Consider the following 27,342-nt stretch of genomic DNA (forward strand, 5'->3'; position numbering starts at 1 on the left):
TTACTTACTACATGTGTAGCTAAGAAAGTCCATAATTACCAACAGAACTTTTGAAACTTATTGTAACACATTACTTGCTCAGAATTGTATCTGTTAGGAAGTTGATGTTAATAAATTAGGGAATCTAAAAATATATGGAATACAAATACAGTATATGTAGAATTTACATTTGTTTTGAGATAAGATATTCATACTATGTATATGTACTTGTAATGTGCAATTTTACATAAGCACTTTAAAAAAGAATGAATGATGGTGAATGTGTTTCCTTTTTTTTTTTTTTTTTATCTCCTTGCCTTGGTGGGAGATGGCTAGTTTGTTAAAAATAAATGAGAATGAGGTCAAGATTAAAATTGTAAATATAATTTTTTTTTTTCATTGGCAATATCTCACCAAGTTAGGGTGACCCATAAAAAGCAAACATATTCACTCTCATTCCTTCATTTACTGTCTTGCCACAATTGTGTTGACATCGATATTCAGATGACCCAGCAAACTACTACATGCCCATCCCGCCTTCAGAGTGCAGGCACTGTTTTATTATGCACAAAAAAGGTTTTACAGATGTCTTGAGAAGACATGCAGCATCATGGTTCATGATGTTATTCAAAACTAGTTTTAAAATTCATTGGGATGAGATAACACAGCCCATCTTTATGGTTTGCTAGTAACTGACATTAAAAGCCAATATGCATAGCAGTTCTAATTACAGTACTGTAAACCATTTTGAGATTGTTTTTAGCCAGAAGCTGTGCTATGATTGGACCAAACAGTCTGTTAGCAAACAGTCAACTTCGGCAGCACTTGTCATTACTCAACATTTGAGATAATCCATTTGACAGTAATAATGTTGTCAACCACAGATAGCTTGCATCATTTTAATACTGTACAGTGGACCCTCGACTAATGATCAGCTCCCAACTCGACCAGTTATGTAAGTGTATTTTTGTAAGTGCTTTTGTACGTGAATTTTTGGGGGTCTGAAACGGACTAATCTATTTCACAATATTCCTTATGGGAACAAATTCGGTCGGTAATGGCACCCAAACAGATGTCTGAAATGAAATAATATCGTTAGTCGAGGGTCCACTGTATTTGGAATCATTTACCTTGCTTAGAGGCAATTTGTTGGGTGGCTGGCAGGAATCTTCTGGCACTGGAGGTGCTTGCTCAGCACGGCATCTCATACTTAATGTATTTCCTGGAGCCGTCTGAGGCTAGGACTGGTATGTTCTATGGCACATGGTATTTTCAGGTACTTAAAGGTCTCTATTGAATGATTATGTTGTAAGTATAATGGGTACTTTTAATATCTGGGCCATTTCGTAATGTATAGGTATTACAATACAGTGTATTCTTATCACAAAATGGGTGAGGTTAGAACCCCTGGCAAATGAGTCCTAAAACTCATTGGTCAGCATATTAAGGACTTGCTATGAGTTCAAAACCCACCCAGTCCTTGAATTGTTTGCAGTTGTATTATTACAATTTCATGAGTCAGTAGTATATGCATATTTTATAATTGCATTGTTATTAGCGGATTTTGTTCTTGGATTATGATATGTACTTTTGACATGTGATGGTAATGTACTTTATTGTTGGCTTTTATCAGGTTGTCCCAAGAGGTATAATATATTGGGATATATTGTCAGATATAAGATAAAAAATAAGGAAATCTTTTGAGTGGAAATTTCTAACTTTGTAAATTTATTTGGGCAAGGGACTCATGTTTGCTATATGAGGTGCTCTTAAGTAACTGTCAATACAGTTTCAAGTTTTTTTAATTCTGAATGTCACAATTACAAATATTACTATTTTTGTCAACAGTTGATCAGCGGAATGTGCCCCTCAAACCTGCCATTTTGACAAACCGACAATTAGTTGGCAGTGCAATGTTTATGACCCCCATTATGGTGATTGCTGGGGAATCTCTGTCTACGTTGACACTCACCTTAGAAACAATTCTGAGTCAGCCTGGGATTCAGCCACGGTATGTGGTAGTCGTATACAATCCTGAAGTCATCAAAGATGTCACGCAGCTGTGTCAACTCTTCGGCTTTAATGCAAAAGCCACCACTGAGAAGGAATACTATAGTAAGTATAATCTTATAATACTTTTTTGAAGGAGGTGTAGCATATGTCTAAATATGGCTTACTTCTTCATACAACATAGTGGCAGGTAGAAGCCTTGTGCCTAGTAGATACATTTTTTTTTTTTTTTTTTAACAAACTGACCATATCCCACCAAGGCAGGGTGACCTAACAAGAAAAATGAAAGTTTCTCTTTTTAAATTTAGTAATGTATGCAGGGGAAGGGGTTACTAGACCCTTGCTCCCGACACGCATGGCTTACGGAAGAAGAATTCTGTTCCACTTCCCCCTTGGAGATTTATTATTATTATTTTTTTGTTTTGTTTTTCTACTTCAGTGGTTGTCTTCTGTCAAAGCAGGGTAACCTAATGAGGGAAACAGTTACCATCATTCATTCAATTTCTGGCTTGCTAGAACTGCCTTTTATTAGATTTGACTCATGATCCTGCCAATTGCTACACTAGCACAACAAGCAGTAACCATTATAGATGGAAATAAATGGTATAAAATACCGACACAATGGAAATATAAACACATATGCAGTATAATGTGATCGTTTATTGACAACGTTTCGCCCACACAGTGGGCTTTTTCAAGTCACAAACAGATCTGTTTGTGACTTGAAAAAGCCCACTGTGTGGGCAAAACATTGTCAATAAACGATCACATTATAATGCATATGTGTTTATATTTCCAACCATTATAGATACATGTACTTAGAAAGATGAAAGAGCTATCATATTTTTTTTTTTTTTAACAAGTCGGCCGTCTCCTACCAAGGCAGGGTGACCCAAAAAGAAAGAAAATCCCCAAAAAGAAAATACAGTGGACCCCCGCATAGCGAACTTAATCCGTGCAAGAGGGCTGGCCGTTATGCGAAATGTTCGCTATGCGAATTAATTTTCCCCATAAGAAATAATGGAAATAAAATTAATCCGTGCAAGACACCCAAAAGTATGAAAAAAAAAATTTTACCACATGAAATAGACATTTTCCTACACACAAAGAGAAGGATACATGCACAAAAGTAGAGTAGTACATGCACAATATATATTGTGCATGTACTACTCTACTAAATGAAGAATAAATGACACTTACCTTTATTGAAGATGCAGCAATGACTGATGAGACACTGTGTCCTGGGAGTGCCTTTTCCTCCTGAGTACTGTAGGTCCTGTTTGGTATTTTCTTCCAGAACAGGCCTTATCACACTGTGTATGTCACTACGATTCTTAAATCTCTCAAACCAACCTTTGCTGGCTCTAAATTCACCAATATGAGCACTAGTTCCAGGCATTTTCCCTGTTCACCTGGGTGTTAGTCGACTGATGTGGGTTGCATCCTGGGAGACAAGATTAAGGACCCTAATGGAAATAAGTTAGACAGTCTTCGATGACACTGACTTTTTTGGGTTATCCTGGGTGGCAAATCCTCTGGGGTTAATTGTTTCTTGGTATTCTCAATAAGCCACACCAACAACGGTGGTACAGCAGCAGCAGCAGCAGCAGACGATGCTACAGCAGCAGCAGCAGCAGCAGACGATGCTACAGCAGCAGCAGCAGACGATGCTACAGCAGCAACTGACGATGTTACAGCACCAGCAGACGATGCTACAGCAGCAGCAGCAGACGATGCTACAGCAGCAACTGACGATGTTACAGCACCAGCAGACGATGCTACAGCAGCAGCAGCAGACGATGCTACAGCAGCAGCAGACGGTACTACAGCAGCAGCAGCAGCTGTACCACCAATAGTAGCGATGGTTGATTGGGGTTTATTATACAACCTGGCCAGCTCGGAGACAAGCACTCCACTTTCATACTTATCAATGATCTTTTTCTTCATCTCCAAAGTAATTCTCACCCTTATTGCTGTAGGGTTGGCACTAGAAGCTATCTTGGGGCCCATGGTCACTTATTTTCCAGAAAAAAATCACCAAAAACACTAATAATACGAAATGTTCCGATTGTATGCTTGGATGTTACCGCGGAGGCTGGCTGGTAAACAATGCCACCGGCGGCACATGTGAGCGTGGCTCAGGCCGCACATTGGACGCGTCTCGGACGAAGGCCGCTGAGCGGGTTTTTGTCCACTATGCGGGGCAAAATTTTAGCGAACAAAGCGTCCGCTATGCGGATTGTTCGCTATGCAAGGCGTTCGCTATGCGGGGGTCCACTGTACTTTCATCATCATTCAACGCTTTTACCTCACTCACACATAATCACTGTTTTTGCAGAGGTGCTCAGAATACAACAGTTTAGAAGCATATACGTATAAAGATACACAACATATCCCTCCAAACTGCCAATATCCCAAACCCCTCCTTTAAAGTGCAGGCATTGTACTTCCCATTTCCAGGACTTATGTCCGGCTATATGAAAATAACCGGTTTCCCTGAATCCCTTCACTAAATATTACCCTGCTCACACTCCAACAGCTCGTCAGGTCCCAAATACCATTCGTTTCCATTCACTCCTATCTAACAGTGGACCCTCGAATTTTGTAATTAATCCTTTCCAGAGAGTCTGACAAAAGTCAAAATTTGCGAATGGGGAAACCATTTTCCCCATAAGAAATAATGTAAATCCAGTTAATCCGTTCCAGGCACCCAACAGTATTACCAACAAATATTTTTTTTTTTTACATTAATGTACATGTAGATTTATACATATATACAGAAAAAATGAGAAATCAAGTATAAAACAATAACATCACACTTACCTTTATTGAAGACTCTTGTTGGTGTATGGAAGATGGGAGGAGGGGAGAGGGTTAGGGTGATGTTCCTTTACAAATGTTTGCACCTCACTCCACTTTGCACAAATGTCCTTAATCTTTGAAGAAGGCACCTTCTTCCCTCTCTCTTCCTCCTCCTCCTCTGAAGCAATTTCCTCAGCTGGTGTACATAAGAACATAAGAAAGCAGGAATACTGCAGCAGGCCTGTTGGCCCCTACTAGGCAGGTCCTTCATAAACCATCCCACTAACAATATTTGCCCAACCCAATTTTAAGTGCTCCCCAAGCAATAATAAGCTTTGTTAATTTTATTTGCTCATGCGCAAGTCCCACTCAAATCAAATCGTGTATGTGGGGAAGTACCCTAGCTGGTGTGTGGGGAAGTGCGCTGGCTGGTGTGTGTAGGGAAATACCCTGGCTGGTGTACATAAGAACATAAGAAAGCAGGAACACTGCAGCAGACCTGTTGGCCCATACTAGGCAGGTCCTTCACAAACCATCCCACTAACAGAATATTTGCCCAACCCAATTTTCAATGCTCCCCAAGCAATAAGCTTTGATAATTCTATTCACTCATGTGCAAGTCCCAAATCAAATCGTATATGTGGGGAAGTACCCTGGCTGGTGTGTCGGGGGAAGTCCTAGCTGGTGTGTGTGTGGGGAAGTACCCTGGTTGGTGTGTGTGGGGTAGTACCCTGGCTGGTGTGTGTGTGGGGAAGTAACCTGGCTGGTGTGCATGAGGAAGTACCCTGTCTGGTGTGTGTGGGGAAGTACCCTGTCTGGTGTGTGTGGGGAAGTACCCTGTCTGGTGTGTGTGGGGAAGTACCCTGTCTGGTGTGTGTGGGGAAGTACCCTGTCTGGTGTGTGTGGGGAAGTGCCTTGTCTGGTGTGTGTGTGGGGAAGTACCCTGACTGGTGTGTTCTTTCTTGAATTCTTTCGTGTTTCTCGCCCTCTTTACCAAAGGGCTGGCACTAGCAGCTTTCTTTTGGCTTATTTAGCAGTTGCAAGACAACAGACGAATGCCGAGGCAAATTACGAACCACGAGGCTATATTTTGATGAAAAAACGTTACGAAAGGCAGAATTTACAAAACGCAAAGCTTACGAAACTTGAGGGCCCACTGTATACACATTTTTTTTTTTGCATGTGACAAGCGAGGTCACATGCAAAACCTTGATTCACAGAGAGGTTTTGTGTGTGTGTGTGTGTGTGTGTGTGTGTACTCACCTAGTTGAGGTTGCAGGGGTCGAGTCCGAGCTCCTGGCCCCGCCTCTTCACTGATCGCTACTAGGTCACTCTCCCTGAACCATGAGCTTTATCATACCTCTGCTTAAAGCTATGTATGGATCCTGCCTCCACTACATCGCTTCCCAAACTATTCCACTTACTGACTACTCTGTGGCTGAAGAAATATTTCCTAACATCCCTGTGATTCATCTGTCTTCAACTTCCAACTGTGTCCCCTTGTTACTGTGTCCAATCTCTGGAACATCCTGTGTGTGTGTACTCACCTATTTGTACTCACCTATTTGTGGTTGCAGGGGTCGAGTCCTAGCTCCTGGCCCCGCCTCTTCACCGGTTGCTCCTAGGCCCTCTCTCTCCCCGCTCCATGAGCTTTATCAAACCTCGTCTTAAAACTGTGTATGGTTCCTGCCTCCACTACGTCATTTTCTAGGCTATTCCACTGCCTTACAACTCTATGACTGAAGAAATACTTCCTACTATCTCTCTGACTCATTTGTGTCTTCAACTTCCAATTGTGGCCTCTTGTTTCTGTGTCCCCTCCCTGGAACATCCTGTCTTTGTCCACCTTGTGTGTGTGTGTGCTCACACACACACACACACACACACACACACACACACACACACACACACACACACACACACACACACACACACACACACTCACTCACTCACTCACTCACTCACTCACTCACTCACTCACTCAGTTGTGGTTGCAGGGGTCAAGTGTGTCTGTCTGTCTGTGTCTCATCCTGCCTTCATGGGAGACAGCCAACGAGTTAAAACAAAAAAAATGTTACTGAACAGCCACTTGCTTGCATTTTATTACATATCCTTTCTTACAATAGGCCAAATAATTTTAATTGATTAGTATCATGTAAAGATGTTTGATAATAGGAAGATGAGGAAGAATACGCTTCCTTGGAACAAGAGCCCCTCATCAGCATGAGAGGCAAAGATAGGCCGTATAATTCATTCTGAGGAGGATAGCAATGAACTCCAGGAGGATTTGGACAAATTAATGTCCTGGTCTGAAAAATGGCAGATGAAGTTCAGTGTGGATAAATGTAAGGTACTAGTCCTTGGTAATGAAAATAACCCTCAAAGCTATAATCTAGGTGAAGTAGAGCTTGATCGTACAGAATGTGAAAAAGACTTGGGAGTCATGGTAAGCAGAAATCTAAAGTCAAGACAGCAGTGCCTTAGTGTGCGCAACAAGGCTAACAGATTACTTGGATTTATCTCAAGAAGTTTTAAGTAATAGAAGTCCAAAAGTTATTTTACAGCTCTATACATCACTAGTGAGGCCTCATTTAGATTATGCTGCTCAGTTTTGGTCCCCTTACTACAGGATGGATATAGACTCATTAGAGAACATACAGAGAAGAATGACTAAAATGATTTACTGTGTAAGGAATCTCCTGTATGAAGATAGACTTAAAGCCTTAAATCTCCACTCTCTGGAGAGGCGTAGAATGAGGGGAGATATCATTGAAGTGTATAAGTGGATGACGGGCATAAACAAGGGAGACATTAATAAAGTACTGAGGGTGTCAAACCAGGTAAGAACCAGAAATAATGGATTTAAGTTGGATAAATTTAGATTTAGAAAGGACATAGGTAAGTACAGTGGACCCCCAGTTAACGAACTTTTTTCATTCCAGTAGTATGTTCAGGTGCCAGTACTGACCGAATTTTTTCCCATAAGGAATATTGTGAAGTAGATTAGTCCATTTCAGACCCCCAAACATACACGTACAAACGCACTTACATAAATACACTTACATAATTGGTCGCATTTGGAGGTGATCGTTAAGCGGGGGTCCACTGTACTTGTTTTCTAACAGAGTTGTAGATGCGTGGAACAATCTTCCCAGTTGGGTGATAGAGGCTAGGACCTTGGGTAGCTTTAAGAAGAGATTGGGCAAATATATGAGTGGGAGGGGCTGGGTTTGATTGGAGTCATTGGGTACAGGAGTTATTTCTTGGGTAGATCTAGGTAGAGGTTGTTTTGATAAGGACCTGCTTTGCATGGGCCAGTAGGCCTTCTGCACTGTTCCTCCATTCTTATGTTATGTTCTTATCAGCATCAAGGAATCTCCCTTCATTTCTTCCATGTGGGTTTGCTTGTACCACTGACGAGTGTTTACTGCACTTTGTATTCTCATTGTGTGTTCTAAAATACAGTGGACCCCCGCTTTACGATATTATTTCATTCCAGAAGTATGTTCAGGTGCCATTACTGAATGAATTTGTTCCCATAAAGATTATTGTGAATTAGATTAGTCCATTTCAGACCCCCAAACATACACGTACAAACGCACTTACATAAATACTCTTACATAATTGGTCGCATTGGGAGCTGATCGTTAAGCAGGGGTCCACTGTACACTATATTTTGTAAGCAAACTCAGGTTATTTTATAATAAATTTTATATCTTCAATTTTTAACGTAAAGAACCTTTTTTTTTATATTTCAGGGATAATGGCAGTGGCATTTGAAACTGCCTATGGACTCTTTCCTGGGTCATCTTATGTGACAGTAATAGAGGAAGGTTTGCTTTTGGCCCCAGATTTTATGGCATATTCTGCAAGTATCTTGCCTGTTCTGCATGATCCTACCGTCATTGCAATCTCTGCTTGGAATGCAAATGGTGAGCTTGATACGTAATTAGTTATAGAGTGTTTCTCTCCAAATCTCATAATTTCTTTTATTTGTTAGTTTTGTATTCATTCTTTTTTGTGTATGTAGAGCAATATAGAAAAAGTACAATAGTATGTACATTGTTATATCTTTCATTTTATAGAAGTCCTTTGACATTATATTTAATAAAAAACATTATTTTAATGTATCAGTTATATTACATACTTTCACAAACCAGTAGTATGTAGGAGAAACAGTATTATAAGATGAATGGATTTTTTTTTCTCTCTCCTCACTGACATGTTGAGCATTTCTCTACCTGCTCGATTTCAAAAGGCCATTAATTTTCAGTTAATTAAATGAGCTAGCATCACTTGTCAGAATATTTCTGCTGTGCATCAGTTTTTTAGCTGTTTACGTCCTTTAAGACCTTTCGTGAATAGTAAAGCAAGACATTATTCCTGTTCATTTAAGGAAACGACATTGGTTTGTGCTCGAATATTCGTATTTCACCTATATCAGCATTTTTCTTTTCTAGTTTGCATCTAAATTATTTGGGAATGAGTTGTTATAATTCTTTTAAACGTATTTGCCATTTCCCTTCCAGGAAGGAAAACAAAGTCGCCATCACTGGCTGCCTTCCAAAAGTGAAAGAACATCCATTGAACTGTAGATCCCTACCTAGCCTTCAAAGTGCAGGCTCTACTTGTATCTCTAACTTTAGTCCAGTTACTAGCTTCTCTGAATTCCTTCATAAATGTTACCTTGCTAATATTTTTTTTTAACATATTGGCCCTCTCCCACTGAAGCAAGGTAGTCCGAAAAAGAAGAAACAAAAGTTTTTCCTCTTTTTACATTTAGTAATTTATACAGAAGAGGTTATTAGCCCCTTGCTCCCAGCATTTTAGTAGCCTCTTATGATACGCATGGCTTAATAAAAGGATTCCTCTCCATTTCCCCATGGTGTGCTAAAAAAATTTTTTTTAATACGTTGGCCATCTCCCACCAAGGCAGAGTGACCCAAAAAAGGAAATACTTTCACCATCATTCACACAATCACCATCTTTGCAGAGGCACCTAGATATGACAGGTTAGATGTTGCTCCAAACAGCCAATATCCCCAATCCCTCCTTTAGAGTGCAGGTGTTGTACTTCCTGCCCAGGTGGAAATATTGCAATTCAGAGTTAAATTTGAATTGTATTACAACCCAGGAGTCCCAAAGGCCTGTTATCCTGGGTGTAAAGGGAGCAAAATAAACACAGCAGAAAACTTTTGACTTATATTATCCTTCACCAATTTAGAACAGAAGTATGTACACTATGTACAACAATAGGTATTAGTGCACTCCACGGTAAGCAAGGCAGAATAGAAGCCACTAGAGAACAGACCGTGCTTCAGCCAGCTCTAGAATGGGAATGACAGGGGCAGACAGGAGAGTGGTACCCACATAACCTCTGCGATTGCCAAAACCATCTAATCATTGGCTGGAACCTGGGTACTGGTTGAACGACGGGGCCCCATCACCAACCCTTAGTTCCCTGGTTCGCTGGTTGGGGGAGATAGCCTGTAAATGAGGGTGTGTACATGCGCCAAATAAAGGTTACGTACTCTTTGCATGCCACAAATTGTGATTTCCTTGCACTTCTGGCGAGACAGATATTGAATTAATGATAGTGAATGTGTGTCCTTCTTTGGGTCCTCCCTCCTAGGTGAGAAATGGCTATTGCAAAAAAAATAGAACTAATTTCTTTTATTTGAGTGGCTGCCTTCAACCAAGGCAGGGTGACACAATAAAATGAAAAACAGTCATTCAACCACTGTCTTGCCAGAAGTGTACTGGCATCCTTTTCCACCTACAAAATTCAAATCTGGCTAATTGGTTTCCCTGAATCCCTTCATAAAAGTTACTTTACTCACACTCCAACAGCACATCCATTAAAAACCACTCTTATCTAACATACACTAGCCTGCTCGATGCTCAGAAGAAAAAATAAATATACATGTATGTAAACTACAATACTACACTTCTTTCAACAAACCACTGAGGCAGGGTGGCCCAAAAAGAAAAACAAAAGTTTCTCTTCATAATTTTAGTAATGTGTACAGGGGAAGGGGTTACTATCCCCTTGCTCCCGGCATTTTAGTCTCCTCTTATGACATGTGGAACTAAAATAGCTTGCAGATCTTCAAGTGTAGGATAGGATGTAGGATGATGCATGGCTTACAAAGGAAAAATTCTGTTCCACTTCCCCATGGAGATAAGAGGAAATAAACAAGAACAAGAGCTAGCAAGTAAATAGAAGAAAATCCAGAAGGGTGGATATATATATATTTTTTCAACAAGTCGGCCGTCTCCCACCGAGGCAGGGTGACCCAAAAAAGAAAGAAAATCCCCAAAAAGAAAATACTTTCATCATCATTCAACACTTTCACCACACTCACACATTATCACTGTTTTTGCAGAGGTGCTCAGAATACAACAGTTTAGAAGCATATACGTATAAAGATACACAACATATCCCTCCAAACTGTCAATATCCCAAACCCCTTCTTTAAAGTGCAGGCATTGTACTTCCCATTTCCAGGACTCAAGTCTGACTATATGAAAATAACCGGTTTCCCTGAATCCCTTCACTAAATATTACCCTGCTCACACTCCAACAGATCGTCAGGTCCCAAGTACCATTCGTCTCCATTCACTCCTATCTAACATGCTCACGCACGCTTGCTGGAAGTCCAAGCCCCTCGCCCACAAAACCTCCTTTACCCCCTCTCTCCAACTCTTTCGAGGACGACCCCTACACCGCCTTCCTTTCCCTATAGATTTATATGCTTTCCATGTCATTCTACTTTGATCCAGTCTCTCTAAATGACCAGACCACCTCAACAACCCCTCTTCTGCCCTCTGACTAATACTTTTATTAACTCCACACCTTTTCCTAATTTCCACACTCCGAATTTTCTGCATAATATTTACACCACACATTGCGCTTAGACAGGACATCTCCACTGCCTCCAACCGACTCCTCACTGCTGCATTTACCACCCAAACTTCTTATCATTTGCACAACATCCACACACATTCAGACTTCACACTTTGACAATTTTCTTCTTATTCTTTTTAGTAATCTTTACAGGAAAAGGGGTTACTAGCCCATTGTTCCCGGCATTTTAGTTGACTTTTACAACACGCATGGCTTACGGAGGAAAGATTTTTATTCCACTTCCCCATGGATATAAAAGGAAAAGTAATAAGACCAAGAACTATTAAGATAAAATCAAAGAAAACTCAGATGAGTGTGTATAAATAAATGTGTACATGTATGTGTAGTGTGGCCTAAGTGTAAGTAGAAGTAGCAAGACATACCTGTAATCTTGCATATTTATGAGACAGACAAAAGACATCAGCAATCCTACCATCATGTAAAACAATTACAGGCTTTCGTTTTACACTCATATATATATATATATATATATATATATATATATATATATATATATATATATATATATATATATATATATATATATATATATATATATATATATATATATATATATATATATATATATATATATATATATATATATATTTTTTTTTTTTTTTTTTTTTTTTTTTTTCAACAAGTCGGCCGTCTCCCACCGAGGCAGGGTGACCCAAAAAAGAAAGAAAATCCCCAAAAAGAAAATACTTTCATCATCATTCAACACTTTCACCACACTCGCACATTATCACTGTTTTTGCAGAGGTGCTCAGAATACAACAGTCTAGAAGCATAAACATATAAAGATACACAACATATCCCTCCAAACTGCCAATATCCCAAACCCCTCCTTTAAAGTGCAGGCATTGTACTTCCCATTTCCAGGACTCAAGTCCGACTATATGAAAATAACCGGTTTCCCTGAATCCCTTCACTAAATATTACCCTGCTCACACTCCAACAGATCGTCAGGTCCCAAGTACCATTCGTCTCCATTCACTCCTATCTAACACGCTCACGCACGCTTGCTGGAAGTCCAAGCCCCTTACCCACAAAACCTCCTTTACCCCCTCTCTCCAACCCTTTCGAGGACGACCCCTACCCCGCCTTCCTTCCCCTATAGATTTATATGCTTTCCATGTCATTCTACTGTGATCCATTCTCTCTAAATGACCAAACCACCTCAACAACCCCTCTTCTGCCCTCTGACTAATACTTTTATTAACTCCACACCTTCTCCTAATTTCCACACTCCGAATTTTCTGCATAATATTTACACCACACATTGCCCTTAAACAGGACATCTCCGCTGCCTCCAACCGTCTCCTCGCTGCTGCATTTACCACCCAAGCTTCACACCCATATAAGAGTGTTGGTACTACTATACTTTCATACATTCCCTTCTTTGCCTCCATAGATAACGTTTTTTGACTCCACATATACCTCAACGCACCACTCACCTTTTTTCCCTCATCAATTCTATGATTAACCTCATCCTTCATAAATCCATCCGCCGACACGTCAACTCCCAAGTATCTGAAAACATTCACTTCTTCCATACTCCTCCTCCCCAATTTGATATCCAATTTTTCTTTATCTAAATCATTTGACACCCTCATCACCTTACTCTTTTCTATGTTCACTTTCAACTTTCTACCTTTACACACATTCCCAAACTCATCCACTAACCTTTGCAATTTTTCTTTAGAATCTCCCATAAGCACAGTATCATCAGCAAAAAGTAACTGTGTCAATTCCCATTTTGAATTTGATTCCCCATAATTTAATCCCACCCCTCTCCCAAACACCCTAGCATTTACTTCCTTTACAACCCCATCTATAAATATATTAAACAACCATGGTGACATTACACATCCCTGTCTAAGACCTACTTTTACCGGGAAGTAGTCTCCCTCTCTTCTACACACCCTAACCTGAGCCTCACTATCCTCATAAAAACTCTTTACAGCATTTAATAACTTACCACCTATTCCATATACTTGCAACATCTGCCACATTGCTCCTCTATCCACTCTATCATATGCCTTTTCTAAATCCATAAATGCAATAAAAACTTCCCTATCTTTATCTAAATACTGTTCACATATATGCTTCAATGTAAACACCTGATCTACACATCCCCTACCCACTCTAAAACCTCCTTGCTCATCCGCAATCCTACATTCTGTCTTACCTCTAATTCTTTCAATTATAACCCTACCGTACACTTTTCCTGGTATACTCAGTAAGCTTATTCCTCTATAATTTTTACAGTCTCTTTTGTCCCCTTTCCCTTTATATAAAGGGACTATACATGCTCTCTGCCAATCCCTAGGTACCTTCCCCTCTTTCATACATTTATTAAACAAAAGTACCAACCACTCCAACACTATATCCCCCCCTGCTTTTAACATTTCTGTCATGATCCCATCAGTTCCAGCTGCTTTACCCCCTTTCATTTTACGTAATGCCTCACGTACCTCCCCCACACTTACATTCTGCTCTTCTTCACTCCTAAAAGATGGTATACCTCCCTGACCAGTGCATGAAATTACTGCCTCCCTATATATATATATATATATATATATATATATATATATATATATATATATATATATATATATATATATATATATATATATATATATATATATATATATATATATATATATATATATATATATATATATATATATATATATATATATATATGCATGCATGCATGCATGCAATACGATCACAGTAAACAGGTGATTTCAGAATATGCAAAACAACCACTCTGAAAGAATAGAGAAATTCCAAGCGCTTTCGTGACTACTCACATTATCAAGGACAATCCACATAGCGGACGCTTTGTTCGCTAAAATTTTGCCCCGCATAGTGGACAAAAACCCGCTCAGCGGCCTTCGTCCGAGACGCGTCCAATGTGCGCCCTCAGCCAGCCTCACATGTGCCGCCTGTGCCATTGTTTACCAGCCAGCCTCCGCGGTAACATTCAAGCATACACTCGGAATATTTCGTATTATTACAGTGTTTTCGGTGGTGTTTCTGGAAAATAAGTGACCATGGGCCCCAAGAAAGCTTCTAGTTCCAACCCTACAGCAATAAGGGTTAGGATTCCTATTGAAATAAAGAAAGAGATCATTGATAAGTATGAAAGTGGAGTACGTATCACCGACCTGGTCAGGTTGTACAAGAAACCAAAATCAACCATCTCTTCTATTGTGGGCAAGAAAACGGCAATCAAGGAAGCTGTTGTTGCCAAAGGTTTAACTGTGTTTTCGAAACAAAGATCGCAAGTGATGGAAGATGTTGAGAGACTCTTATTGGTGTGGATAAATGAAAAACAGCTAGCAGGAGATAGCGTCTCTCAAGCGATCATATGTGAAAAGGCTAGGAAGTTGCATGACGATTTAATTAAAAAAATGCCTGCAACTAGTGATGATGTGAGTGAATTTAAGGCCAGCAAAGGTTGGTTTGAGAGATTTAAGAAGCGTAGTGGCATCCATAGTGTGATACGGCATGGTGAGGCTGCCAGTTCGGACCACAAAGCGGCTGAAAAATATGTGCATGAATTCAAGGAGTACATAGAAACTGAAGGACTGAAACCTGAACAAGTGTTTAATTGTGATGAAACAGGCCTGTTCTGGAAGAAAATGCCAAGCAGGACCTACATTACTCAGGAGGAAAAGGCACTCCCAGGACATAAGCCTATGAAAGACAGGCTTACTTTGTTGATGTGTGCCAATGCTAGTGGTGATTGCAAAGTTAAGCCTTTATTAGTGTATCACTCTGAAACTCCCAGAGCGTTCAGGCAAAAGAATGTCCTCAAGGATAATTTGTGTGTGCTGTGGAGGGCAAACAGTAAGGCATGGGTCACTAGGGAATTTTTCTATAACTGGTTACACCATGCATTTGCCCCCAATGTGAAAGATTACCTAACTGAAAAGAAATTAGACCTTAAGTGCCTCCTGGTGTTAGACAATGCCCCTGGTCATCCTACAGACGTGGCAGAGCGACTTTATGGGGACATGAGCTTCATTAAGGTGAAGTTTTTGCCTCCTAATACCACTCCTCTCCTGCAGCCCATGGACCAGCAGGTCATTTCCAACTTCAAGAAACTGTACACAAAAGCTCTGTTTCAAAAGTGCTTTGAAGTGACCACAGACACTCGATTGACTCTAAAAGAGTTTTGGAAGGATCACTTTAATATCCTCAATTGTGTAAACCTTATAGGTAAGGCTTGGGAGGGAGTGACTAAGAGAACCTTGAACTCTGCTTGGAAGAAACTGTGGCCAGAATGTGTAGACAAAAGGGATTTTGAAGGGTTTCAGGCTAACCCTGAGAGGAGTATACCAGTTGAGGAATCAATTGTGGAATTGGGGAAGTCCTTGGGGTTGGAGGTTAGTGGGGAGGATGTGGAAGAGTTGGTGCAGGAGGACAATGAAGAACTAACCACTGATGAGCTGATAGATCAACTTCAAGAGCAAGAGGCCAGACCTGGGGAAACTGGTTCAAAGGAGGGGAGAGAGAAATTGAAGGAATTGCCTACTTCAAAGATTAAGGAAATGTGTGCAAAATGGCTTGAAGTGCAAACCTTTTTTGATGAAAATCACCCTCACACAGCTATTGCAAGCCGTGCTGGTGACTGTTACAATGACAGTGTTGTGAACCACTTTAGACAAATCATAAAGGAACGAGAGGTACAGGCCACTATGGACAGATATGTTGTGCGAAAGAAGTCCAGTGACTCTGAAGCTGGTCCTAGTGGCATTAAAAGAAGAAGGGAAGTAACCCCAGAAAAGGACTTGCTACCTCAAGTCCTAATGGAAGGGGATTCCCCTTCTAAACACTAACACTCTCTCTCCCCTCCTCCCATCCCATCAATCGTCACCAGATCTTCAATAAAAGTAAGTGTCATGTAATTGTGCATGCCTTTTTCAGTTTGTGTGTACTAAAATTAACATTTTTTTGTGGTAAAAAAATTTTTTTTTCATACTTTTGGGTGTCTTGCACGGATTAATTTTATTTCCATTATTTCTTATGGGGAAAATTCATTCACATAGCGAACATTTCGCATAACAGCCAGCCCTCTTGCACGGATTAAGGTCGCTATGCGGGGGTCCACTGTATATATATATATATATATCTATATATATCTATATATATCTATATATATCTATATATATCTATATATATATATCTATATATATCTATATATCTATATATCTATATATATATATATATATACATATATATACATATATATATCTATATATATATATATATATATATATACAGTGGACCCCCGCATAACGATGGCATCACATAGCGATTTTTCCGCATACCGATTACTTTTATCGCAAAATTTTTGCCGCGCATACCGATTAAAAACCCGCTTACCGATTTTCGTCCGAGACGCGTCCAATGTGCCCTCAGCCAGCCTCACATGTGCCGGCCGTCCCATTGTTTACCAGCCAGCCTCCGCGGTAACATCCAAGCATACACTCGGAATATTTCGTATTATTACAGTGTTTTCGGTGCTGTTTCTGGAAAATAAGTGACCATGGGCCCCAAGAAAGCTTCTAGTGCCAACCCTGTGGTAAAAAGGGTGAGAATTAGTATGGAAATTAAGAAAGATTTTGAAGGGTTTGGGGCTAACCCTGAGAAGCCTATGCCAGTTGTGGAATCCATTGTGCCTACTTCAAAGATTAAGGAAATGTGTGCACAGTGGGTTGAACTGCAAACCTTTATAGATGAAAATCACCCTGACACAGCTGTTGCAAGCCGTGCTGGTGACTATTTCAATGACAATGTTGTGGCCCATTTTAGACAAATCGTAAAGGAACGGGAGGTACAGAGCTCTATGGACAGATTTGTTGTGCGACAGAGGTCCAGTGACTCTCAAGCTGGTCCTAGTGGCATTAAAAGAAGAAGGGAAGTAACCCCGGAAAAGGACTTGCTACCTCAAGTCGTAATGGAAGGGGATTCCCCTTCTAAACAGTAAGAAGATAATGCTCTCCCCTCCTCCCATCCCATCAATCATCACCAGATCTTCAATAAAAGTAAGTGTCATTTAATTGTGCATGCCTTTTTCAGTTTGTGTGTATTAAAATTAACATTTCATGTGGTAAAAAAAAAATTTTTTCATACTTTTGGGCGTCTTGCACGGATTAATTTGATTTCCATTATTTCTTATGGGGAAAATTCATTCGCATAACGATTATTTCGCATAACGATGAGCCCTCTTGCACGGATTAAAATCGTTAACCGGGGGTCCACTGTATATATATATATATATATATATATATATATATATATGCAATAAGATCACAGTAAACAGGTGATTTCAAAATATGCAAAACAACCACTCTGAAAGAATAGAGAAATTCCAAGCGCTTTCGTGACTACTCACATTATCAAGGAACTATGAAAGTGAAGCATCCAAGGAAGCTATATAAGGGGTCGGCCAGCACCTCACTATCAGATCCCACAACAGTTAAACACGTGACGCGCGGCGAGCCAACTTGCATAGGTCCTTTGCAAAACTCACCCCCAAGCTATTTATTTGTCCAGTGTATTATTAAATTCTTCCCAAATTCTATTAATTATAAATGGATCTAATTTATATAAACCAAAGGAAATATTCATATTATTGTCAAAACTGCTTTTTATGAAACAAGATTCAATTATATTCCTGTCGACCATGGACTTGCTTGATACTACTTTCTCAACTTTTTGAAAATCAATTGGATGGTTAAAATCTCTTACATGAATAAATAGAGCATTGGAATCTTGTCCAGTTCTAATGCTATATTTATGTTGTTTTAATCTTAGTTCGAGATTTTTACCAGTTTGACCGTAATAAACTTTATCGCAAATTTTACAAGGAATCTTATAGACACATCCATCAGCATTTTGGGGGGAATTCTTAATCAAAAGTTTTTTTACTGTATCAAGATTTTTGAATACAACTTTAATATTAAAAGTCTTAAGAAGAGAAGGCATATCAACCAAGTTTTCATGGTAAGGGAGAACCAACATATTTTTAGTTGAATAAGGCTGGTTGCCCTTTTTTGGATTATAAAAAGTGTTCCTAGCAACTTTAAAAGATTTATCAATTACATTTCTTGGGTATTTTAAATCATTACCTATTTCATAAATTTTGGATATTTCCTCATCTATGAACTCAGGACTACAAATTCGTAAAGCTCTCAAAAACATTGATGAGAAAACAGACAGTTTGACTCTATCTTGATGCGAGGAATAATAGTGGACATAGGAACAGTTATTTGTAGGTTTTCTGTAAATTTTAAATTTGAATTCATTATTACCCTTAATAATTAAAACATCTAGAAAAGGCAATGAGTTATTTTCTTCAAACTCAACAGTAAAGTTTATAGAATGGGCTAAGCTATTTAATTTTCCAAGAAAATGGTGTATATCTACATTTTTGGGCATAAGACACAAAATATCATCAACATATCTGAACCATTTAGCTCTACAATATATATATATATATATATATATATATATATATATATATATATATATAAATATATATATATATATATATATTTTTTTTTATTATTATCACACTGGCCGATTCCCACGAGGGCAGGGTGGCCCGAAAAAGAAAAACTTTCACCATCATTCACTCCATCACTGTCTTGCCAGAAGGGTGCTTTACACTACAGTTTTTAAACTGCAACATTAACACCCCTCCTTCAGAGTGCAGGCACTGTACTTCCCCTATATATATATATATATAGTGGACCCCCGCATAACGGACGCCTTGCATAACGGACAATCCGCATAGCGGACGCTTTGATCGCTAAAATTTTGCCCCGCATAGCGCCCAAAAACCCGCTCAGCGGCCTTCGTCCGAGACGCGTCCAATGTGCGGCCTGAGCCAGCCTCATATGTTCCGCCGGTGGCATTGTTTACCAGCCAGCCTCCGCGGTAACATTCAAGCATACAATCGGAATATTTCGTATTATTACAGTGTTTTCGGTGGTGTTTCTGGAAAATAAGTGACCATGGGCCCCAAGAAAGCTTCTAGTTCCAACCCTACAGCAATAAGGGTTAGAATTCCTATAGAAATGAAGAAAGAGATCATTGATAAGTATGAAAGTGGAGTGCGTATCACCGACCTGGTCAGGTTGTACAAGAAACCCAAATCAATCATCTCTTCTATTGTGGCCAAGAAAACGGCAATCAAGGAAGCTGTTCTTGCCAAAGGTTTAACTGTGTTTTCGAAACAAAGATCGCAAGTGATGGAAGATGTTGAGAGACTCTTATTGGTGTGGATAAATGAAAAACAGCTAGCAGGAGATAGCGTCTCTCAAGCGATCATATGTGAAAAGGCTAGGAAGTTGCATGAGGATTTAATTAAAAAAATGCCTGCAACTAGTGATGATGTGAGTGAATTTAAGGCCAGCAAAGGTTGGTTTGAGAGATTTAAGAAGCGTAGTGGCATCCATAGTGTGATAAGGCATGGTGAGGCTGCCAGTTCGGACCACAAAGCGGCTGAAAAATATGTGCAGGAATTCAAGGAGTACATAGAAACTGAAGGACTGAAACCTGAACAAGTGTTTAATTGTGATGAAACAGGCCTGTTCTGGAAGAAAATGCCAAGCAGGACCTACATTACTCAGGAGGAAAAGGCACTCCCAGGACATAAGCCTATGAAAGACAGGCTTACTTTGTTGATGTGTGCCAATGCTAGTGGTGATTGCAAAGTTAAGCCTTTATTAGTGTATCACTCTGAAACTCCCAGAGCGTTCAGGCAAAAGAATGTCCTCAAGGATAATTTGTGTGTGCTGTGGAGATCAAACAGTAAGGCATGGGTCACTAGGGACTTTTTCTATAACTGGTTACACCATGCATTTGCCCCCAATGTCAAAGATTACCTAACTGAAAAGAAATTAGAACTTAAGTGCCTCCCGGTGTTAGACAATGCCCCTGGTCATCCTACAGACGTGGCAGAGCGACTTTATGGGGACATGAGCTTCATTAAGGTGAAGTTTTTGCCTCCTAATACCACTCCTCTCCTGCAGCCCATGGACCAGCAGGTCATTTCCAACTTCAAGAAACTGTACACAAAAGCTGTTTCAAAAGTGCTTTGAAGTGACCACAGACACTCGATTGACTCTAAAAGAGTTTTGGAAGGATCACTTTAATATCCTCAATTGTGTAAACCTTATAGGTAAGGCTTGGGAGGGAGTGACTAAGAGAACCTTGAACTCTGCTTGGAAGAAACTGTGGCCAGAATGTGTAGACAAAAGGGATTTTGAAGGGTTTGAGGCTAACCCTGAGAGGAGTATACCAGTTGAGGAATCAATTGTGGCATTGGGGAAGTCCTTGGGGTTGGAGGTTAGTGGGGATGATGTGGAAGAGTTGGTGGAGGAGGACAATGAAGAACTAACCACTGATGAGCTGATAGATCAACTTCAAGAGCAAGAGGCCAGACCTGCGGAAACTGGTTCAAAGGAGGGGAGAGAGAAATTGAAGGAATTGCCTACTTCAAAGATTAAGGAAATGTGTGCAAAATGGCTTGAAGTGCAAACCTTTTTTGATGAAAATCACCCTCACACAGCTATTGCAAGCCGTGCTGGTGACTGTTACAATGACAATGTTGTGAACCACTTTAGACAAATCATAAAGGAACGAGAGGTACAGGCCACTATGGACAGATATGTTGTGCGAAAGAAGTCCAGTGACTCTGAAGCTGGTCCTAGTGGCATTAAAAGAAGAAGGGAAGTAACCCCAGAAAAGGACTTGCCTCCTCAAGTCTTAATGGAAGGGGATTCCCCTTCTAAACACTAACACTCTCTCTCCCCTCCTCCCATCCCATCAATCATCACCAGATCTTCAATAAAAGTAAGTGTCATGTAATTGTGCATGCCTTTTTCAGTTTGTGTGTACTAAAATTAACATTTTTTTGTGGTAAAAAAAATTTTTTTTCATACTTTTGGGTGTCTTGCACGGATTAATTTTATTTCCATTATTTCTTATGGGGAAAATTCATTCACATAGCGAACATTTCGCATAACAGCCAGCCCTCTTGCACGGATTAAGGTCGCTATGCGGGGGTCCACTGTATATATATATATATATATATATATATATTATTTATTATTTTTATTATCACACCGGCCGATTCCCACCAAGGCAGGGTGGCCCGAAAAAGAAAAACTTTCACCATCATTCACTCCATCACTGTCTTGCCAGAAGGGTGCTTTACACTACAGTTTTTAAACTGCAACATTAACACCCCTCCTTCAGAGTGCAGGCACTGTACTTCCCATCTCCAGGACTCAAGTCCGGCCTGCCGGTTTCCCTGAATCCCTTCATAAATGTTACTTTGCTCACACTCCAACAGCACGTCAAGTATTAAAAACCATTTGTCTCCATTCACTCCTATCAAACACGCTCACGCATGCCTGCTGGAAGTCCAAGCCCCTCGCACACAAAACCTCCTTTACCCCCTCCCTCCAACCCTTCCTAGGCCGACCCCTACCCCGCCTTCCTTCCACTACAGACTGATACACTCTTGAAGTCATTCTGTTTCGCTCCATTCTCTCTACATGTCCGAACCACCTCAACAACCCTTCCTCAGCCCTCTGGACAACAGTTTTGGTAATCCCGCACCTCCTCCTAACTTCCAAACTACGAATTCTCTGCATTATATTCACACCACACATTGCCCTCAGACATGACGTCTCCACTGCCTCCAGCCTTCTCCTCGCTGCAACATTCATCACCCACGCTTCACACCCATATAAGAGCGTTGGTAAAACTATACTCTCATACATTCCCCTCTTGGCCTCCAAGGACAAAGTTCTTTGTCTCCAGAGACTCCTAAGTGCACCACTCACTCTTTTTCCCTCATCAATTCTATGATTCACCTCATCTTTCATAGACCCATCCGCTGACACGTCCACTCCCAAATATCTGAATACGTTCACCTCCTCCATACTCTCTCCCTCCAATCTGATATTCAATCTTTCATCACCTAATCTTTTTGTTATCCTCATAACCTTACTCTTTCCTGTATTCACCTTTAATTTTCTTCTTTTGCACACCCTACCAAATTCATCCACCAATCTCTGCAACTTCTCTTCAGAATCTCCCAAGAGCACAGTGTCATCAGCAAAGAGCAGCTGTGACAACTCCCACTTTGTGTGTGATTCTTTATCTTTTAACTCCACGCCTCTTGCCAAGACCCTCGCATTTACTTCTCTTACAACCCCATCTATAAATATATTAAACAAGCACGGTGACATCACACATCCTTGTCTAAGGCCTACTTTTACTGGGAAAAAATTTCCCTCTTTCCTACATACTCTAACTTGAGCCTCACTATCCTCGTAAAAACTCTTCACTGCTTTCAGTAACCTACCTCCTACACCATACACTTGCAACATCTGCCACATTGCCCCCCTATCCACCCTGTCATACGCCTTTTCCAAATCCATAAATGCCACAAAGACCTCTTTAGCCTTATCTAAATACTGTTCACTTATATGTTTCACTGTAAACACCTGGTCCACACACCCCCTACCTTTCCTAAAGCCTCCTTGTTCATCTGCTATCCTATTCTCCGTCTTACTCTTAATTCTTTCAATTATAACTCTACCATACACTTTACCAGGTACACTCAACAGACTTATCCCCCTATAATTTTTGCACTCTCTTTTATCCCCTTTGCCTTTATACAAAGGAACTATGCATGCTCTCTGCCAATCCCTAGGTACCTTACCCTCTTCCATACATTTATTAAATAATTGCACCAACCACTCCAAAACTATATCCCCACCTGCTTTTAACATTTCTATCTTTATCCCATCAATCCCGGCTGCCTTACCCCCTTTCATTTTACCTACTGCCTCACGAACTTCCCCCACACTCACAACTGGCTCTTCCTCACTCCTACAAGATGTTATTCCTCCTTGCCCTATACACGAAATCACAGCTTCCCTATCTTCATCAACATTTAACAATTCCTCAAAATATTCCTTCCATCTTCCCAATACCTCTAACTCTCCATTTAATAACTCTCCTCTCCTATTTTTAACTGACAAATCCATTTGTTCTCTAGGCTTTCTTAACTTGTTAATCTCACTCCAAAACTTTTTCTTATTTTCAACAAAATTTGTTGATAACATCTCACCCACTCTCTCATTTGCTCTCTTTTTACATTGCTTCACCACTCTCTTAACTTCTCTCTTTTTCTCCATATACTCTTCCCTCCTTGCATCACTTCTACTTTGTAAAAACTTCTCATATGCTAACTTTTTCTCCCTTACTACTCTCTTTACATCATCATTCCACCAATCGCTCCTCTTCCCTCCTGCACCCACTTTCCTGTAACCACAAACTTCTGCTGAACACTCTAACACTACATTTTTAAACCTACCCCATACCTCTTCGACCCCATTGCCTATGCTCTCATTAGCCCATCTATCCTCCAATAGCTGTTTATATCTTACCCTAACTGCCTCCTCTTTTAGTTTATAAACCTTTACCTCTCTCTTCCCTGATGCTTCTATTCTCCTTGTATCCCATCTACCTTTTACTCTCAGTGTAGCTACAACTAGAAAGTGATCTGATATATCTGTGGCCCCTCTATAAACATGTACATCCTGAAGTCTACTCAACAGTCTTTTATCTACCAATACATAATCCAACAAACTACTGTCATTTCGCCCTACATCATATCGTGTATACTTATTTATCCTCTTTTTCTTAAAATATGTATTACCTATAACTAAACCCCTTTCTATACAAAGTTCAATCAAAGGGCTCCCATTATCATTTACACCTGGCACCCCAAACTTACCTACCACACCCTCTCTAAAAGTTTCTCCTACTTTAGCATTCAAGTCCCCTACCACAATTACTCTCTCACTTGGTTCAAAGGCTCCTATACATTCACTTAACATCTCCCAAAATCTCTCTCTCTCCTCTGCATTCCTCTCTTCTCCAGGTGCATACACGCTTATTATGACCCACTTCTCGCATCCAACCTTTACTTTAATCCACATAATTCTTGAATTTACACATTCATATTCTCTTTTCTCCTTCCATAACTGATCATTTAACATTACTGCTACCCCTTCCTTTGCTCTAACTCTCTCAGATACTCCAGATTTAATCCCATTTATTTCCCCCCACTGAAACTCTCCTACCCCCTTCAGCTTTGTTTCGCTTAGGGCCAGGACATCCAACTTCTTTTCATTCATAACATCAGCAATCATCTGTTTCTTGTCATCCGCACTACATCCACGCACATTTAAGCAACCCAGTTTTATAAAGTTTTTCTTCTTCTCTTTTTTAGTAATTGTATACAGGAGAAGGGGTTACTAGCCCATTGCTCCCGGCATTTTAGTCGCCTCATACGACACGCATGGCTTACGGAGGAAAGATTCTTTTCCACTTCCCCATGGACAATAGAAGAAATAAAAAAGAACAAGAGCTATTTAGAAAAAGGAGAAAAACCTAGATGTGTGTGTGTATGTGTATATATATATATATACATATATATATATATATATATATATATATATATATATATATATATATATATATATATATATATATACATATACACACACACACACAGACACATACACATATACACGATCTGTTGGAGTGTGAGCAGGGTAATATTTAGTGAAGGGATTCAGGGAAACCGGTTATTTTCATATAGTCGGACTTGAGTCCTGGAAATGGGAAGTACAATGCCTGCACTTTAAAGGAGGGGTTTGGGATATTAGCAGTTTGGAGGGATATGTTGTGTATCTTTATACGTACGTGTATATGCTTCTGAACTGTTGTATTCTGAGCACCTCTGCAAAAGCAGTGATAATGTGTGAGTGTGGTGAAAGTATTGAATGATGATGAAAGTATTTTCTTTTTGGGGATTTTCTTTCTTTTTTGAGTCACCCTGCCTCGGTGGGAGACGGCCGACTTGTTGAAAAAAAAAAATATGTATATATATATATATATATATATATATATATATATATATATATATATATATATATATATATATATATATATATATATATATATATATATATATATATTTTTTTATATATATATATATATATATATTATATTATATTATATTGCATGCATGCATGCTTGTTTATGCATGTGCAGTGTGACCTAAGTGTAAGTAGAAGTAGCAAGACGTACCTGAAATCTTGCATGTTTCTTCTTCTTTCAGCAAATTAGCCATTTCCCACCGAGGTAGGTTGGCCCAAAAAGAAAAACAAAAGTTTCTCTTTTTAAATTTAGTGATTTATACAGGGCAAGGGGTTACTAGGCCCTTGCGCCTGGCATTTTAGTTTCCTCTTACAACCCGCATGACTTACGGAGGAAGAATTCTGTTCCACTTCCCCATGGAGAAAAGAGGAAATAAACAAGAAGACCTAGTAAGTAAATAGAAGAAAACCCAGATGGGTGTGTATATATATGCTTGTACATGCATGTGCAGTGTGACCTAAAGTGTAAGTAGAAGTCGCAAGACGTACCTGAAATCTTGCATGTTTATGAGACAAAAAATACACCAGCAGTCCTACCATCACATAAAACAATTACAGTCTTCCATTTCACACTCACTTGGCAGGATGGTAATACCTCCTTGGGCGGTTGCTCTCTACCAACCTGCTACCTAGGATGTAAAATACAATACATATACACGTATATAAAATAAAACATTTTGTGAAAAGTGCTCAGATTGAGTTGAATAACTATGAAAAGATAGTACAGGTATTAGAGTGGCTTGTGTCACTCATTAGTAAAGTGATATAGTAAACTCTTACCAATACTTGCATTACTTTGCCAGTTGTTGGTCTCATCCATTTTTCAATGTAAATATAATGATTTCCCATTATTGTTATCTTGGACCTTTTTACCTTTTCATATTTCCCAATCATTTCTCATTGCTGTATATCTGATGTGTGTAGTTTTCTTTCATATTTGCTTTCATGATAACCAAACCGGGATAGAGAATTCAACGAAAATTTCTGTAAGTGTAAATGGCTAATGTTAATTGTGTAATTATTTTTTAGGTTTTCCAAATGTGTCATCACGAGCTGATCTTGTATATAGGGTTGAGGATTTTCCAGGCCAGGCATTCACTATACGTATGGCTACTTATATGAAGGAACTAAAGCCAAACATGAAACAGTGTTGTAACAAGCGGTAAGATTTTTGTTTAATTGATGTCGCAGTACATTTAATGGAATATGATCTTTTATATTGTACTCTACAATAGCACATAATTGATTTTTGTCATGTCCTTCAGGCCTTTAATAACTTCCTTCTCAGTACATGTAACTAAACAGTGAACCAAAATTTGGAGAAAAATTTGTCTATAAATGACTCGGCATTAAAATATTTATTAAGTTGATTTGTAAGGCACATTAATTTTCTGTAAGTGATAAGTGACAGATCATATATTGTTGTAGTGGCTGGGAAGGATGGTTGGAGCTGGGTCGATGGGAGAGAGAGATGGTGGTGCCAGATGTGTCACGTGTATTACGGCGTCCACTGGGGTCTGATCTTGAGCCAGTTACACCATTGATTCATGCCCTCTTTCACCGTCTACGTGCTACCAATTTGTGAGTTCA

General features: G+C 39.6%; 1 protein-coding gene across 4 annotated transcripts in view; it reads left to right on the plus strand.

The window, feature by feature from the left end:
- LOC128686960 (protein O-linked-mannose beta-1,2-N-acetylglucosaminyltransferase 1) overlaps positions 1–27,342 on the plus strand; it is a 63,791-nt gene that overhangs the window by 22,725 nt on the left and 13,724 nt on the right. For all 4 annotated transcript variants that reach the window (XM_053774272.2, XM_053774273.2, XM_053774275.2 and 1 more), the window contains 4 exons: positions 1,828–2,094; positions 8,550–8,723; positions 26,782–26,914; positions 27,181–27,333. In XM_053774272.2, the coding sequence (XP_053630247.2) occupies positions 1,828–2,094; positions 8,550–8,723; positions 26,782–26,914; positions 27,181–27,333 (727 nt within the window). The remainder of the gene's footprint in view (positions 1–1,827; positions 2,095–8,549; positions 8,724–26,781; positions 26,915–27,180; positions 27,334–27,342) is intronic.

This window comes from Cherax quadricarinatus, unplaced genomic scaffold, assembly GCF_038502225.1.
Source record: "Cherax quadricarinatus isolate ZL_2023a unplaced genomic scaffold, ASM3850222v1 Contig50, whole genome shotgun sequence".
Classification (NCBI taxonomy): domain Eukaryota; kingdom Metazoa; phylum Arthropoda; class Malacostraca; order Decapoda; family Parastacidae; genus Cherax; species Cherax quadricarinatus.